At 33.9% G+C, this 15,378-nt stretch overlaps 2 protein-coding genes across 15 annotated transcripts; one reads left to right on the top strand and one right to left on the bottom strand.

The window, feature by feature from the left end:
- The first annotated feature begins 6,722 nt into the window (after positions 1-6,722).
- On the top strand, positions 6,723-9,061 carry LOC131009170 (dihydroneopterin aldolase 2-like). 9 transcript variants are annotated; one of them, XM_057936413.1, is made up of 4 exons: positions 6,723-6,832; positions 7,629-7,712; positions 8,281-8,482; positions 8,731-9,061. In XM_057936413.1, exons 2-4 carry the CDS (start codon positions 7,694-7,696, stop codon positions 8,933-8,935), a joined length of 426 nt encoding a protein of 141 aa, XP_057792396.1. In that variant the 5' UTR covers positions 6,723-6,832; positions 7,629-7,693; the 3' UTR covers positions 8,936-9,061. The 9 variants fall into 9 exon arrangements, with proteins under 9 accessions (XP_057792396.1, XP_057792392.1, XP_057792389.1 ...); XM_057936409.1 differs by having other exon boundaries at positions 6,723-6,932; XM_057936406.1 differs by having other exon boundaries at positions 6,794-6,932; positions 8,248-8,482.
- Positions 9,062-10,455: 1,394 nt separating this feature from the next.
- LOC131009168 (uncharacterized) lies at positions 10,456-14,107 on the bottom strand. Of its 6 annotated transcripts, none has more exons than XM_057936402.1 (6): positions 13,925-14,023; positions 12,470-12,587; positions 11,683-12,298; positions 11,441-11,542; positions 11,081-11,214; positions 10,456-11,007 (listed from the first exon to the last, which is right to left on the bottom strand). In XM_057936402.1, exons 2-6 carry the CDS (start codon positions 12,554-12,556, stop codon positions 10,828-10,830), a joined length of 1,119 nt encoding a protein of 372 aa, XP_057792385.1. In that variant the 5' UTR covers positions 12,557-12,587; positions 13,925-14,023; the 3' UTR covers positions 10,456-10,827. The 6 variants fall into 6 exon arrangements, with proteins under 6 accessions (XP_057792385.1, XP_057792383.1, XP_057792381.1 ...); XM_057936400.1 differs by having other exon boundaries at positions 13,746-14,016; XM_057936398.1 differs by lacking the exon at positions 13,925-14,023 and adding an exon at positions 12,738-13,751.
- Positions 14,108-15,378: the final 1,271 nt, after the last annotated feature.

Here is a 15,378-nt window from a genome sequence, read left to right as displayed (position 1 = left end):
TTATGATCGAATTATAATTGACTTAACTTTTACGTGGCATATTATTGTTTACATAGCATACACGTGTCAATTTTAATTTAGGTTATTTGCATATAAATACACAAACTTTCAGCATTTTTTATTTTTCCTCACAAACTTAAAATACTCTTCTAATTTTTCCAATGAAATTTATTTTTTTTCCCACAAATTCAATTCCCTCATATTGTTCTCAATTAATTTGTATTGTCATTAATTATGGTTAAAATGTTAATTTAAAATTTTTATTGTGTCTAGAAATTGGAAAGTTTTTATATATCTTTGGATCCAAAAATTCTACTACTATTTTTGTGTGAGAAATATGGGAGAAAATAAATTTCGTGTGAAAAAATGAATTTCATGAAGAAAAAAAAATCAAAAAACCATGAAGTTTTCGGAAAAAACTAAAAGATGCTAAAAATTCATGTATTTATAAGCAATAATTAAAACCGTCAACTAGTCATTCCACGTTGGTTGCTCCGGCAAACACATCAACATCAATTTGAGGAAAAGTAAGTTATGAGAGAAAATCAAACGAGCACAAAATTCGTGTATGTACCTGTAACTCTTTTTTTAAATCACAAAATCAATACTTTTGTAAAAAAAAACTAAAAAAAACATATAAAATATAATATAAATATACCATCAACATAAATCTGAGATGCAATAAGAAAATAATCATATGAAACTGGAATTTTCCATTATACACCGAAAAGGTAAATATTAATCTTTTGTGTGGATATTTATCTGGAATATGAAGTATATATGTGAATGGAAAGATGAGAGAGAAACAATGTCAGTGCAGTCTTGAATTCGAAGCATTGGAAATGGCCGACATGTCATGGATATGTTGCCATGTTAATTTCCATGTGCTATTAACATGCATCTCATCTCATAGATTTAAATATAATTAAGCTTAACAGCAGATTATCTAATTATTGCAATTTAATTAATTTCTAATCAAGCAATAATCTGAGCATTATCTCCTCGTAAGGAAGTTATTATGTAGTGCAGGTAAGATGCCAATAAATGTAGGTTTTATTTGTAAGTAGATATATTGAATAGAACCAGATATAGAATAATGTCTGCATATTGTGGAGTAAATACGGATTTTTGAAATTTCTGAAATTAAAACTCATACAAATACGTTTCATTGAACTAGTTGAAGTGACAAAGTTGAGACACTCAAAGACTTTGTGAACGTCAAATTTTGCAAAAGCATATTGTCTTATCAATTGTCGTTCGGATAATTAAATTTGTGACCTTCAATAAGTGTAGGATGTTGATTTATATGTCAAAATGTTGTTAGCTATTATTACTTCTAAACCACCAACTGAAAATTTGCAAACCTAAATAGCTTTAAAGTAACGACTTGAATATTGTTTTCTAATGTAACAACTAGGCTCTAGATTTGACGGTTGTCCCCACAGACTAACACAAGTCTTTTTTAGCGTATTTTGTCTTCACTCGCACGACGGTTATTCCCACAGACCAACATAAGTCTTTTCTAGCGTATTTCGTCATCACTCGCACATTCCCTGAAAAATTTCTCAGGGGATCACCTATCTTGAAATTGCTCTAAGTCAAGCACGCTTAATCTTGGAGTTTCTTTCACATGGGCACCAGAAAAGAAAATGCATCTTGTTAATATGAGTAGCATCTATCAAATCATTTAAGCTCTCCTCGAATATGCAGTCTCATACCTGCATATTCTCATACTCCCTCTCGTTCAGGTGTGTTCGGGTTCATCCCTGCGCCCCTCCGCTTGAAAATCTTAATCGAAGCCGCTCCTTGTCCTTGCTTCTTTGCACCGACGATCACTTCGTAGTCCATACTTCGTCCCCGGGCATCACATATAAAATATTCAATTTTTAGGAAATCGTTATAATGAAATGGAATGTTAAAAAAAATATAGTTTTGCATCTTTAATTAATCCACTATATTTAGCTTAGATCTTTTTATTTTTCCTAGCGTCCTATGTGCAGCACTTATTGAACAACTTTACTAAGGAAGAAGATTAAAATATAAAGTCTCTTTGGGATAATCTAGGTGAAGTAGACATATTTTAAATTTTTTGTAGGAATCACACTTAGTTTTTCAAATTTTATTTATTCGTCCTATATATGATGTGCAAGTTATTAAATAAAATATAGAACTACCTAACGCTTGATAAATAAAGTATCACTCGATCTTTGGATGCTAGTTAAAATGTAAAGTTATCACGATTAGTATAATGTCTCATTGATTCAGATCTAACCAATTTGAGGTATTACTCATAATTAAGATTAGTTCCCATTGATCTTTTCATAAAAAGTAAAAAAGCTTCCTTTTTTTTTTTTTTTTTTTGAGATACAAGATAATATTATGTCACGAGATTGTATATTACATTAATAAATTAATATCACAATCATACTATTACAAATTAAATCAAATGTCCAAATAAATTATAATGCAATATTCAAATAAAATACAATTCACGGATGAAATAATGTTATATATACATGTGTGTGTGATGAAAGCTCAACCAAAAAAGAAAGTCGAAATAATTTATTTTTAATTTTCGTCCTTAGATCAATATATTAATATTCTATTATAAAATCATTACTCCACTAGTTTAACCGAACCATAACACATATATAGACACTTCTAATTCTTTTTTATGTATTATTTCTATCTCGTTCTTAGTTATCCTTATTAATACTTATATATATATTACTACGAAATTAACCAAACTATTCGAATAAATAAATGGGAATACAGTTCACACAATAATGAGATGATTTAAACCAATAATCTCTTGTAAAAAAATTTAATATCTCAATTCTACAGTGTGAATTAGATCTCATCGGCAATCTTAATCTTACTCTTATCCTAATTAATACTTCCTCGGTCCCACTTCAAGTGTCCTGCTTCTTTTCGGGACGATTATTTAGAAAAATATTAATTAGATTATTAAGTGGTTTGGTGTAGAGTTGAAAAAGTGATGTGAACCTTAAAAATTTTCACTTTTTAAGATTATTTTTTTCATAAAAAGAAACAAGACATTTGAAGTGGTACAAGTACAACAAAAAAAGCACTTGAAATGGGACTGATAGAGTACTTAATTATTAATTCTGATACATAAGAAACTGAGTATAGCCACCAGCTGGTGAAGATATCGAAGATATGATTGATTGTGATCTAATTTGGAATCATTATCAATTAGTTAGTTTGCAAGACACCTTAATTTATTTGATTTTCTAGAATGTTGAATAATATTCATCAATCATCATAATACACACACTTATATGCAAGTTTCCATCACTTTCTGTCACAAGAATTTTCCAAATGTGTGTTTGGCAATATGTTGATGGTATTGGTAAGTGCTAAGTGTATATATTGTAGTAAGAAAAAATAAATAAATACTAGTATTAGGCAAGCAAAGTTGGAGACAACCAACACAAAACTAGGCAAAAACACATTAATTAGGATAATGCATTATTAACTATACTGATCACATTCTTTTTATTAAAAAAAAATTATATTGATTAGATTAACTTGAAGTTGAAGAATTCTTAAAATATAAAACCTATATAGACCGCAACTTGCAATGCATTAATTATGTTTTTTCCACAAATTAAGTAGCGACGTGTTTGGCCTTTTCTTTTGACAAATTATGTAACAAATTATTAGAGTAGGGCCTTTTCTATCTTGATTTGCACACACATTTTATATTTGATGATAGGATAAAACATTCCAAAAGAATTGACTTGATAAATGCCCACTTGCCAAACGGCCCATAGACTACGTTGCACGTTTTGTTTTAATCACATACGTAAACTAGAAGCCCTAATTTTTTATTTTATTTTTTATTAAGTAAGATGCCCTAATAATTGGAGATCAATAATAATTCATTAAATAATTTGTACTTTCGTTTTCATGCAAAAACGACTTTCTTTGTAGTTTGTTGAATCATATGCCATGAAAGTTTGGCTATTTAGGATAAGATAAAGCGAGATCCTATTATTTTTGGTATCAAATTTATATTAGTGCAAAATGTTAGATGGGTACATTCATTGAATTTTGGTTTTATATATGAACTAAAATTTTTACTTCTAAATATACAATTTCGATTGTTATTATTTTATACGGTTGCCAATTTTTTTTCCATATTAATGATAAGGTGGACGTCTAAAATGTCTATATGACTTAAACGGTCAATGTGTTAAATGATGTAATTAGATGTCTACGTCCAATTCAGCTAGTAACAATGATACTAATTTGTCACTTCGGTTAACCACAATGACATTAATTTGTTATAAATTTATAATTATGTGAAAAATCAGAACAATTGAAAGTTCGAGTACTTGGATCGAAACATAATTTTTAACTAATATTATTATCCTACTAACACATGACATTACCGATTAAGAGAGCGTTTACTTTTTGAGGATTAGTTTTAGTATTAAAAATAATTAGGTTAATCTATTGTTTACTACAATTGATTGAAACTTTGAAATATCTCAAAATCCTTGATAGTTTTCATCATCCGAACCAATTTAACTTAATTCATATTCCATTGAAATGATGACATTAAAAATATTTTAATCATAAAGATAAAAATACTTAATTTCCCAATTATTACATGGACCTTTGAAATATAGTCTCTACACCATCGATTAGATAGTGCCAATTTATTCCATCTATCGTTTTCAAAATTCTTTTTGGAAATGTGAATATTATTTCAGCATCATCACAACCAATTTCTACTTCTAAGCAATAAAAAGCTTACAATGATCAAAATATTTCAAGTTGTTATATAAGTTTATGGGTGTAATAATGACAAGTGATAAAGAACTTTGAATTGGGCTACATATGGGCCATTTAAATAAATTCTATTAAGCAAAAGCAAAAATGGCCCACAAGCAATTTGCAAAGCTGCCATGAAGGTCACTTCTACAATAATCATAATAATCACATTTCACACTACATATTGATTTGGCAATATTTGTTTGTCCTGCCCAAAATGCCAATTATGATAGTAGCTTGTCACAAAAACAAATTGGCCACATTTACCTAACTTAGAATTATAAAAGGGACTCAACTATTTGGAGCCAACTCAACATGAGTTACTCTATTGCTATGGAGAAACAAATATTCTAATGAATTAGTTAGCCTAAAGTTAATTAGTTTTCTTTTTGAAGCGGCCTAAAAGTTACTCTTTCTGTCCCATTGATAATGACCCATTATTTTTGGGCACGATTATCAAGAAAAAGAGTGATTTAAGAGTAAAAGTGATCTAAAATGGTGGAGCCCACAATTCTTTGTGAGAGAAAGTAGTTTTCTTTTATGGAATAGGCTATTATCAATTAGGGCTGAGCATAAACCGAACCGGACCGAGAAAACCGATCGAACCGACCATTTTTGGTTCGGTTCGGTTTTCGGTTCGGTTTTTAGACTAAAAAACCGATCATGTATCGGTTCGGTTTCGGTTTTGGGATTTTGGTTCGGTTATGAACCGAACCGAACCGATACATTGAATATATTATTTATTCTATATTTTTATATTACATTTAGTTACTAAACCCTAGTATAAAATCCCCCCCCCCCCAATTTCAAAACATGCGCAGCCTGCGCCTCCCTTCTCCATTTCGAAACCATACTTTCCTCCCTCCCTACCTCCCAGCCCAGCACCCAGGTCCCAGCCGGCAGCTGTCGCCTCCATTCTTCGCGCACGGCAGCAGCAGCAGGCCAGCGCTCGTTGACGTAGCAGCACAGCCCGCTCGGCGACGCAGCAGCAGCAGCACAGCCCGCTCGGCGACGCAGCAGCAGCAGCACAGCCCGCGCGATGCAGCGGCAACACCAGCAGCAGCACCGCCTGCGCGACACACCCTTCTCCTCCGGTTCTCCCCTCCTCCTGATGGTGGCGACCACCTCATCCCATTTTAGTGATTTTTTACTGCTATTTTCAAAAATACAGAACAATTTTTAGTGGATTTGGTGAGATTTTGCAGTTTTTTCAAAAAAAAATAAAAGAACGGTTCGGTTCGGTTACCGACCGAAACCGATCGGTTTTAGCCGGTTCGGTTTAGGTCGGTTTTCGAACTTTGAGCGGTTCGGTTCGGTCCATCCTCTGATAAGGTCGGTTCGGTTTCGGTTTTGTAAAAAATGGTCGGTTCGGTTCGGTTATGAACCGATGCTCAGCCCTAATATTATCAATGGACAAACTAAAAAGAAAAGTGAGTCATTATCAATGGGACAGAGTGAGTAATTAGTTAGTTGCAAACTTTTAAAGATTAAAGATTAATTTGAAACCTTATCTACCCTAACTTTATGCTAATTGGGTAATGGTTTAATAAGAATTTACGACATTTTTAGCACAAGTTTTAATAAACTGGGTGACATTTTATATGTAATTATATATCATATGACACTTATTTAAAAAAGGAGGAAGTAATATCGTACACTATCATTGATTGTTGTGTGGAAGTGGAACAAATAAAATAAGACATAACTTTTCGAGTCAATGAGACCTAGCTCAAGTGATAAAAACTGAGACTTTTTTTTTTTTTTTGAGCGATCTTGGATTCAATCTCGATGATTGCGTGCCTGTGTGCAGTATAGCATCTTTCCATCTTTGTGCGGTGCAATGACTTATTTGATAACTATAATTGTGTCTTGCAAAATATGACACTTTATAAAAAGGTATAAATGCAAAGATAAATATTGAATAAAAAAAGAGAGAATAGAATAATATTGTAAGTGAGCAAGGGGTGTGCAGAAACCGAACCGACCGAAAATAGGCGGTTTGGTTCGGTTTGTTAAAAAATTGGTCACTGTGAGCTAATTTGCACACACTCTTTTATCTTTTCGTTTTATCTTTTTCTTTCTTTTATCTTTTGCTCTCTCTCAAAAATCCATTTCTACTTCAACTTCTGGTAATCACTCAACTTGCTCCATGCTTGTGTGTGTGTGGATTGATGTATGCTCAAACATGTCTTCTTCTCATTAAAGCTCAATGTTTTATTTTCTCATTGATTTTTTTTTTTTAATGGACGGATTTTTTATCAATAGTTGATGATTTGACAAATGAGGTGATTGAAAATTTTAGGTTTTTCTATGCGTTGGAGTAATGTGAAGTAGAATATAAAATGCAATGTGGATTTGATTTTAAGGTTGGTTTGTAACTTTGGGATGGTTTCTCCTGCGTGCAAAGTGTTCGACGAAATGACTATCTGTGTTCTTGTTTGAAAACGCTTGCAAATTTGTAATCGTCGTGGAAATAAAGGTTTCTGTAGTTAAATGCTAAATTACTTCACTCAATTCTATCTCAGGGTTCAAAATGACAAAGCAAATCAAAGAAGTGAAAGTGGAAATAAGTCCTTTTATCTATAGTTTGTGATTTGTTTATATTTTTTTGTGGGAATAGTTTGTGATTTTTGATATTAGCAGCAACCTTTGCTGTAATTACTGCAAGCCTGTATGAATTTTCATAACCTGAAAATGATTAAAGCTACTCACTAAGCAACTGAAATGATAGTTTCTTTGATTTGTAATGTCCCACTTTGTGATGTTCTATTCCATTAAGTAAAGTGGCCCTTATATTTTGCATGACACTCTGTTTATCACTACAGAGTATTCTTTGTGTGAAGGGGACCGGTCACCTGTGAACTATAGCGACGTCGGGAGCTCATCACTGATGACATCATCCGCCGTTGGTGGGTGCTCCCTGTGCTCTCTCTCTCACACACACACATTATACAGCTCAAGCAAGCACATATTTTATGGTGTTTATAACTGGCTTTGTCTTAGATTTTTATGTGTTTATGTGATTCCTTAGAAAGAATTTGGTTGTACTTTTTGTTCATATGCAGTTTTCTTGAGTATATCAAAATTGGATCAAATTCTACTAGATTTATTCTTTAGGAACAATCTTAATGCATGATTTGGAGAAATGTTCTGTTGATGTTTAATTTAACTTTACTTTTAGCAAACGTGCAAACAAGAACAAGATAATCTTCCTCTTTAGGTGATTACTTGACTGGACTTTTGCAATGCAAATAGTTAATGTAAATGCAAAAGTGTGTGCCTAATTACAGAAGCACAGATTCATTTATGCACCACTTCTTTCTTTTCTTTTCTTTTTTTTGTGGGAAAAAATATATGCAAATGCAAATAAAAATTGCTCATGCAAGTACTTGATAAATGCTAATGTAAAAAATAAAAATGTATTCTTTTCTCATGTTTCGGTAGTCATGCCTTTATGTCGCTCTACACTTTCATCAGCTGTATCAACGGATCACGGGGAGATGATGGGAGACAAGCTTGTATTAAGGGGTCTAAAGTTCCACGGGTTCCACGGGGTGAAGGAAGAAGAGAGGAAGTTGGGTCAGAAGTTTCTGGTCGACGTAGATGCCTGGATGGATCTTCAACCAGCAGGGCTTTCCGACTCACTCTCAGATACCATCAGCTATACTGCTATATATCGGTAACTAACATCTTTCAGCTGTGTCCATATCCAATACTTAGGCTGAGTGTGCACAGCAGGTGTTACTATTTTTAACATAAATCGATCTTTTCTCCGTTCAAATTCTTGATAGTTGGCAACTTGAAGAGAAAGTATATCATGAATCCATTAGAATCACTCTACGTTTATCACTCGAGATTTAGTACTTCTGCCTCAGATTCACATCGTTGCTAGACATCTTATATGTATGTGGTCATTGTACGGTGCAGCGTGGTTAAAGAAGTCTTGGAAGGAGCCCCTCATAATCTTCTTGAATCAGTAACTGAATCGATTGCGTCCACAATCTTGAACGAGTATCCCCGGATTTCTGCTGTGCGTGTCGTGTTGGGGAAGCCGCATGTGGCTGTGGCCGGCCCTGTCGACTACTTGGGCGTCGAGATTATCAGACGTCGCAAAAGAGTTGTTCAGAGCTAGCCTCCACTATCTTACATGCCGTTGTTGCTGTCAATTGTAATTTGTAAACCCTTCTTATACTTGGTTTTTGTTTGCTACATTTTGCTTTCTCAGTTACTGTTTATTTTAAGCTGTTGTCGTTTATTCTTCCCTGGTTTTTGTTTTTTTGGAGGAAATTGTTGTCTATGTTGAATTTTAAGCTCACCCGAGGAATTCTCTCCTTTTTAAGCTCGGGAGATGTTGGTTTCTTCTTGTATATATTACTCCCTCCGTCCCATTATAAATGGTTCAAAACTTTTTGGCACGAGAATTAAGGAGAATGTGTAAATGTGTTAAAAGTGGTAGGGTCCACACTTTTTTAAAGGGTTAAACTTTATCATTTGTGGAAATAGGCCACTTATAGTGGAACGATCCAAAATAGAATACAGGCCACTTTTAGTGGGACGGAGGGAGTAGTAAAATTTGCGTAATCTTTTTGATCTCGATGGTCTAGCCTGAAAATCGAAAAATCAAAGATTTAGGGTTAACACCAGAATTTTTTTGCTCGATTTTTTTTTCATCCGATTGTCTCGAATAAAAAATATCTCAAAATTGAATGAATCAGCTCAAAATCGAGTAGGTTGATCTGATTGACATTGCCACTAATTTATACTCGATTTGAAAAACTACCCTTGTTCTTGCACATCTATATTTATTGTCGAAGGATATTTTAGAAATACAACTAAGTATGGAATTCTAATATACCCAATTATATATAAGGGCTAATTAAAATGAAATTGTAATTTAAAATGATAATTGAGAACACTGTATAGGCGTGTAAAATTGTTGCATTCGTTGTGCAATTAATTCAAACTCAGGTGGCACATCCATATCAAGATTATGTATCCATCGTAGATTTTCATGATTTAAGGGTTGAGAAGGATTCTTCATTCTTAGTTTAAATCTCCTCATATAGAAACTCAGATGGCACATTCATATCAAGATGATGCATTCATCGTAAATTTTCATGATTCAAGGATTGAGAATGATTCTTCATTCTCAATTTAAATCTCCTTATATAGAAGAGAGGTTCAATTGAGAACATATCCAAGGGTTGGCAATAGCTATGCGTTCTCATTTTAAATCTCTATATATAGGGGAGAGGTTCGAATGAGAATAGAAAGTCATTCCGTTCTCATTTTAAATCTTTGTATATAAGAGGTTCAAATGAGAATAAAAAGTCATTGTTAATGATCATGAAGATCTACGGTAGATGTGTCATCTTAATAGATGAATACGATAAATGTATCATCCTGATGGATGAATGCACCACCTGCGTTCGAATCCTGAATAGAGTGAATTTTTTTTTCAAGTGCAGCGAATGTAGTAACTTTACACGCCAGTACAATGTTCTCAATTCTCATTTTAAAATACGATTTTTATTATAACCAACCTCTATATATGATATATATATCACATATATTTTAATTTTCCCTAAAAACTTATCTTTTTGCCGTTTGAATCTCATAGATAGCAAAAATTTTAATTTTTGAATTCATATATATTCCATAAAAAAGTCACGGATTAGTAATTTATATTTTAAAAAGGATTTGTACCCTAAAACTTACCTTGGAGTATATAACAAAAGACACAGTATTCACACATCAAATCTTATACTACTATACTATCCCATTAAAGGGTCTTAAATTCTGGCAAAGCAAGATGTTTTGCTTTGCCCTTATGATAAGCAAGTAATATATGCACATTGCTTTACATTATTAACTGAATCAATGCCTCATTTTCTACTTGCTACATCCAACTCTAGTGTTTGTGTAAGGGAAGCTTATCTGAGCCACAACCGATAAAACGATCACCTGCCCCGCCCCCGGAGGAGGCCGGGAGTCGCCGGATTCTGTTGCAGCCCGGAAGCGTATCTACAGAAGCTCCCAACCAAAGTCGCAAGAACTGTGAGCAGGCAGTTTTCTTTCGTCACGGTCCATTGCAAGAGCTGAACTCGTCACCCCTGCATCGCGCAAATCTTCATGGTCGGAGACCCGTGGATCTTGCTTCTTCGTCGGCCTCAACTTCGATGAAAGCACGTCGTAGATCTTCTTCTGAAGGGAAACATTTGGTTAAAACTATGTAAGCAGTGATGATAAAGTGAATATTTGGGGTTTGAAAGAAAACCTTGTATGACTTATGTTTCTTCGACCCTCGGGAAACAAAACGAAGCTCGTCTCCTTCCACCAAGATGCAGCTTTCCTCCAACTCCGACTTCTCAATAGGCTCGAGCACGTTATCAGGCTCGATTACAAAGTGATCTGAGCATCATAAATACACGACAATCAACACCGGTGTAAAGAAAAAGCAAAATTCAAGTATGCCAAAGACTTGTAAATTTTTTCTATTATCCATCAATTCTTAAAACAGTCTACGTTGCTACGCTGTCTAAGATCCTTGCCTCTCCGAGAATCAGAATAGCTTCGTTTTCTCAAACAGAAGGCATGAAAATGCAGCCTATCTCTAAAATTGGTGAGAGTGCCTAACCTTCGTAAGATGCAGTAGCGCCCTCGCCCAATGATCCAACTTCACGTGTATCTGTAATGTTTGAATGTATTCGAGAAATTGAGCCGTCTCTCCTGAACGCATCTGCCATGAGAGAAAAGAAAAGGGTGACCTCAAACATCCGACTAGACGACCTAGCAGATAGTAGACAGTAACCTCATTCATCACATGATAGAAAGAAGAGACAACGTAAAACAGAAACTAAATTGCAACTCCAGAGGTACCAGTAGGTGCAGGCGGCAAACCATGAGAGGATGAGTTGCGTTCCATTGCATCATCAGGAGCCGGGCAGGCGCATTCAGAGCCGTTCCTCTCCTGCTTCACAGATTCGGTCAATAGAATTTGGTCTGAATTACAGGACTCGGCTGAAGCATCACAAATAGGTCTCTTTTCAGCCACTGCTTCGCTAGGACCATCACTGGCCCCCGGTAAATTGCTTCTTGTGTCGCACAGAGTGGCACGAGATGGTTTTGGAGGATGAGAAACTCTTTTTATGCCAATTGACTGTCTGGTTAAACCAGACCGTGCATTTCCAACAAAAATTCGAGGAGAACGATGTTTTGCATCGTTACAAACACATAGGGTTGAGTCTTCAGCAGTTAAATTGCAAATATCTTCAACTCCAGCTTGTTCACTGTTAAGCTCTCCACAGGTCGGCTTTGGCTTCTCGTCGATATCAGTTAGGGTGTAAGGTTCCGGTGGCAACTCTGCCGCAGCAGCAGCCACTTTGAAGGGGCCTATACAAGATGGAGGAAGCAAATCTTGCATTACTTCTGCATAGAGCTTCTTCACACTCACACCAACTTTTTGCGCCTGGTTTTCCACGTACTTGACGGTATCCTAGAGAAGAAAATGTCAACGTGAGAGGGTAATGACTCGGTCGAACACTGAATTTTTAGGTAAATGGAATAAGAAGGCACAAAATGAGAGTCAATAATCGGTTCATCACAGAACAAAGGGTTCCAAACGCATTTGAAACGGATAACTGGCCAGTTGAAACGAGACTTTTACCTCGTACATGGCCTCCTCTACCTCCAAACACATAGCCTCAAACTTCTCGTATACGTCTCCTGCCCACGTTATACCTTTGAAATCCATAGCGATGTTTCAGGATAAGGTCACTACATATCTGCAAGAACGCAGAAATACTCAATCAACCAATGGAAAGAGTAATGCAGTGTGCATATCTTAGCAAACTGTAGCAAGACAACACGATTTATCTAAATCTTTGTGACGAATCAAAAGTTGTACGTAGAGAATTTCCCACGGTAAACTCAACCTAGACAAATTATGTAAACCATCAAAGATTTCAGCCAATTTTCCTGCAAATGTATCACTATTCTTACTGCTGCAAAAACATAAACACTCTGGTAACTGAAATCGAATATTCAACGAGTAAAGTTTGATCAACGGGCGAAAAGAACAGCAGGGCTTGAAACCATAGAGTTCAAATTGGTCACTTTGAAAAATGATGATGATAACAGTTTAAGGTGCAAGCATCAAGTGTAGCAAGAAAACGATCCCTCAACATCGTGTGGCATGAAGTATCATGAATCAACAGCCAAAAGTTCACTTCCGTTGAATCAAGGATACATCAACACACATGTAAAAAAACAGCTTACACCATAGAAACAAAGGATCAAATATCATTCTCCTTTTTCAAGCATCATATTGGAAAAGGCCTCATACAGAAGCCGAAATAAGAAGCCGCCTTCCTTAGCTCGGATTCAAAAGCCTCAAGGCAAGAACAACAGTATAGAAGAATGCAATTCAAGAATTAAAGTATTACCAAAACAGAGGCAGTAATTTCCCCCCAAACAGACACCAAACAAATTAACTATATATAGTTTCATGTAATTCAACTTATATAGTCACCACCTAAAATCATATTTTTCTCTGTAAATAACACTACCAACAATTTCTAAGGTTCAAATAAGGGTTCTTTTTCAACCTTCACTAAACCGAATTCCCAGCAAGAATTTATCAAGTCAATCATCATATCATATTCATTGCATCATTTCATCAAGAACACAAATTTATCACACTAGAAGACAGTAGCACAAATAAAATCTCTCTCTCTCTCTCTCTCTCTCTCACACACACACACACACACACACACAGAAAGCTAATGAGCAAAGAAATCATAAACAAGCATAAATTTCAACACAAATAAAATAGAAACATATACTGATTAGCATGATCAAAGCAGAAAAACATATGCAGAAGCTCGTTAACAAGCGACAAAAAAGAATTATATTATTTAAAGGGCGGATGCAGAGGAACTTGCCAACAGAGAAAAGATGAAGGACCCCAGAAGCACTACTATAATGAAATATATTCCATCAATATATAGTCACAAAAGGGGGAAAATTATGATATTATAATAAAGAAAAATCACAATAAAAGAAAAGAATAGCAATGAATGGAGGGAGTGGTTGAGTAGAAAGAAAATATTAGCGCAGAGACATTCAACTGATTTCTCTTGGACAAATCTTGTTTTTTTTGGGGCAAATCTTGGCCACGCGTGCGATTAGGAAAGGATTTAATCGACTGAAGATTAAGATTATACCAAAAAGATTCATATCCATGAATAAATTAGTTTACTTAATCAGAACTGTTAACTTTGAGTGAAAAAAAGAAATTGAGTAGTGCAGTTAATGTGTAAGATTAAAAGTCTTAATTTATTGTTTTTGAAATTTTAATAAGTCCTTTCAAAAAATGAATGCTAAAATATTTATTTTTTAATTGTGGGTATAATTTAAAGTAATTTCTTAGCTGAGTTTATTTTGGTTGTAAAATTTTTATTGGAAAATGATGGATAAGAAAATATTATCTGCATTTTTCTCACTTTTTATCATAGGTTTATTATCTCATCACTACCAAAGATATTATTCAACATTAGAAACAAAATTAGTGAAAATGAGCAGCCCAAGAAAATATTTTCATCTGCTCAGAGAAAATTTTCTATAATGTTAAACATGAAACAAAAAATGATGGAAAAATGGTGTAATATATATTTTCTCTCGTTTTCTATCAAAGTAAAGAAAAATGTATTTTTCTTTAATTTAGAATACTTAATGTTAGGTTAGGTGGGGTAAATGCAATGTGCTTTGTACGCGAGCTTTTAAGTTAGTTAATTTATGTAAAAATAAAAACTATGCAAATCTCACTAACCATTTTAATTAGTTACCCGAATTTGTCACAAGGCATAGGGTAGGGCATGATATTGAATTAAAATGTTTTCTAGATATAATTAGAGTTGCCTACGTAATTGAGTAATTGACATTAATTACTAATTACTAATTAATTAGATATTTAATGTTTTGAGTCTAATTCTCTTTAATAGTTCTTGTATAATGGTAACGTGCATGTATTTTGATGAAATAGACTGCCCACAAACATTTGATACTCTTTTTCTTATACGAACTAGTGCATAACCCGTCGAAATTCGACGGAAAATTATTTTAAATTATCATTTAAATTTATGATATTCCCTCCATCCGCCAAAACTATGCATATCTTTTCTTTTTTGTACGGTCACCAAAATTATGCATACCTTATTGTTAGACACTACCCCTCATATAATTTTTACAATTTTACTCTTTTAACTTACACTATTTACTCATAATCTATTTAACAATACCCTCACTGTGGGACCATTTCTCCACTATCATTACTACAAACTTTCATGCATAATTTTGGTGGATGGGGGAGTATTATTTTTCTATAAATAATTATTTATATATAAATTATTTTTAAATTTATTTAATTTAAGGTAATATAGTTGAAATTATATTAATTTGAATCATATTCCTCAATTAAATGTTGACCTTTTGTTAGAATAATAAATATTCTTTTTATATAAATTTTTATTTAATAATATTTTGGAAAAAAAGTCAATATTGAAGATTTTATTTCAT

The sequence above is a fragment of the Salvia miltiorrhiza genome, chromosome 2, assembly GCF_028751815.1.
Source record: "Salvia miltiorrhiza cultivar Shanhuang (shh) chromosome 2, IMPLAD_Smil_shh, whole genome shotgun sequence".
Taxonomy (NCBI): Eukaryota; Viridiplantae; Streptophyta; class Magnoliopsida; order Lamiales; family Lamiaceae; genus Salvia; species Salvia miltiorrhiza.
The sequence above is the reverse complement of the archived record's forward strand: the minus strand, read 5'-3'. Positions and strand labels throughout refer to the sequence as shown.

Coding starts and splice junctions, on each gene's coding strand:
- LOC131009168 (XM_057936403.1), bottom strand. CDS start 12,556: ATGGATTTCAAAGGTATAACGTGGGCAGGAGACGTATACGAGAAGTTT. Junction 12,299..12,469: donor TAGAGGAGGCCATGTACGAG/GTAAAAGTCTCG, acceptor TTTCTTCTCTAG/GATACCGTCAAGTACGTGGA. Junction 11,215..11,440: donor CGCTACTGCATCTTACGAAG/GTTAGGCACTCT, acceptor TATGATGCTCAG/ATCACTTTGTAATCGAGCCT.
- LOC131009170 (XM_057936406.1), top strand. Junction 8,483..8,730: donor AGCTATACTGCTATATATCG/GTAACTAACATC, acceptor TGTACGGTGCAG/CGTGGTTAAAGAAGTCTTGG.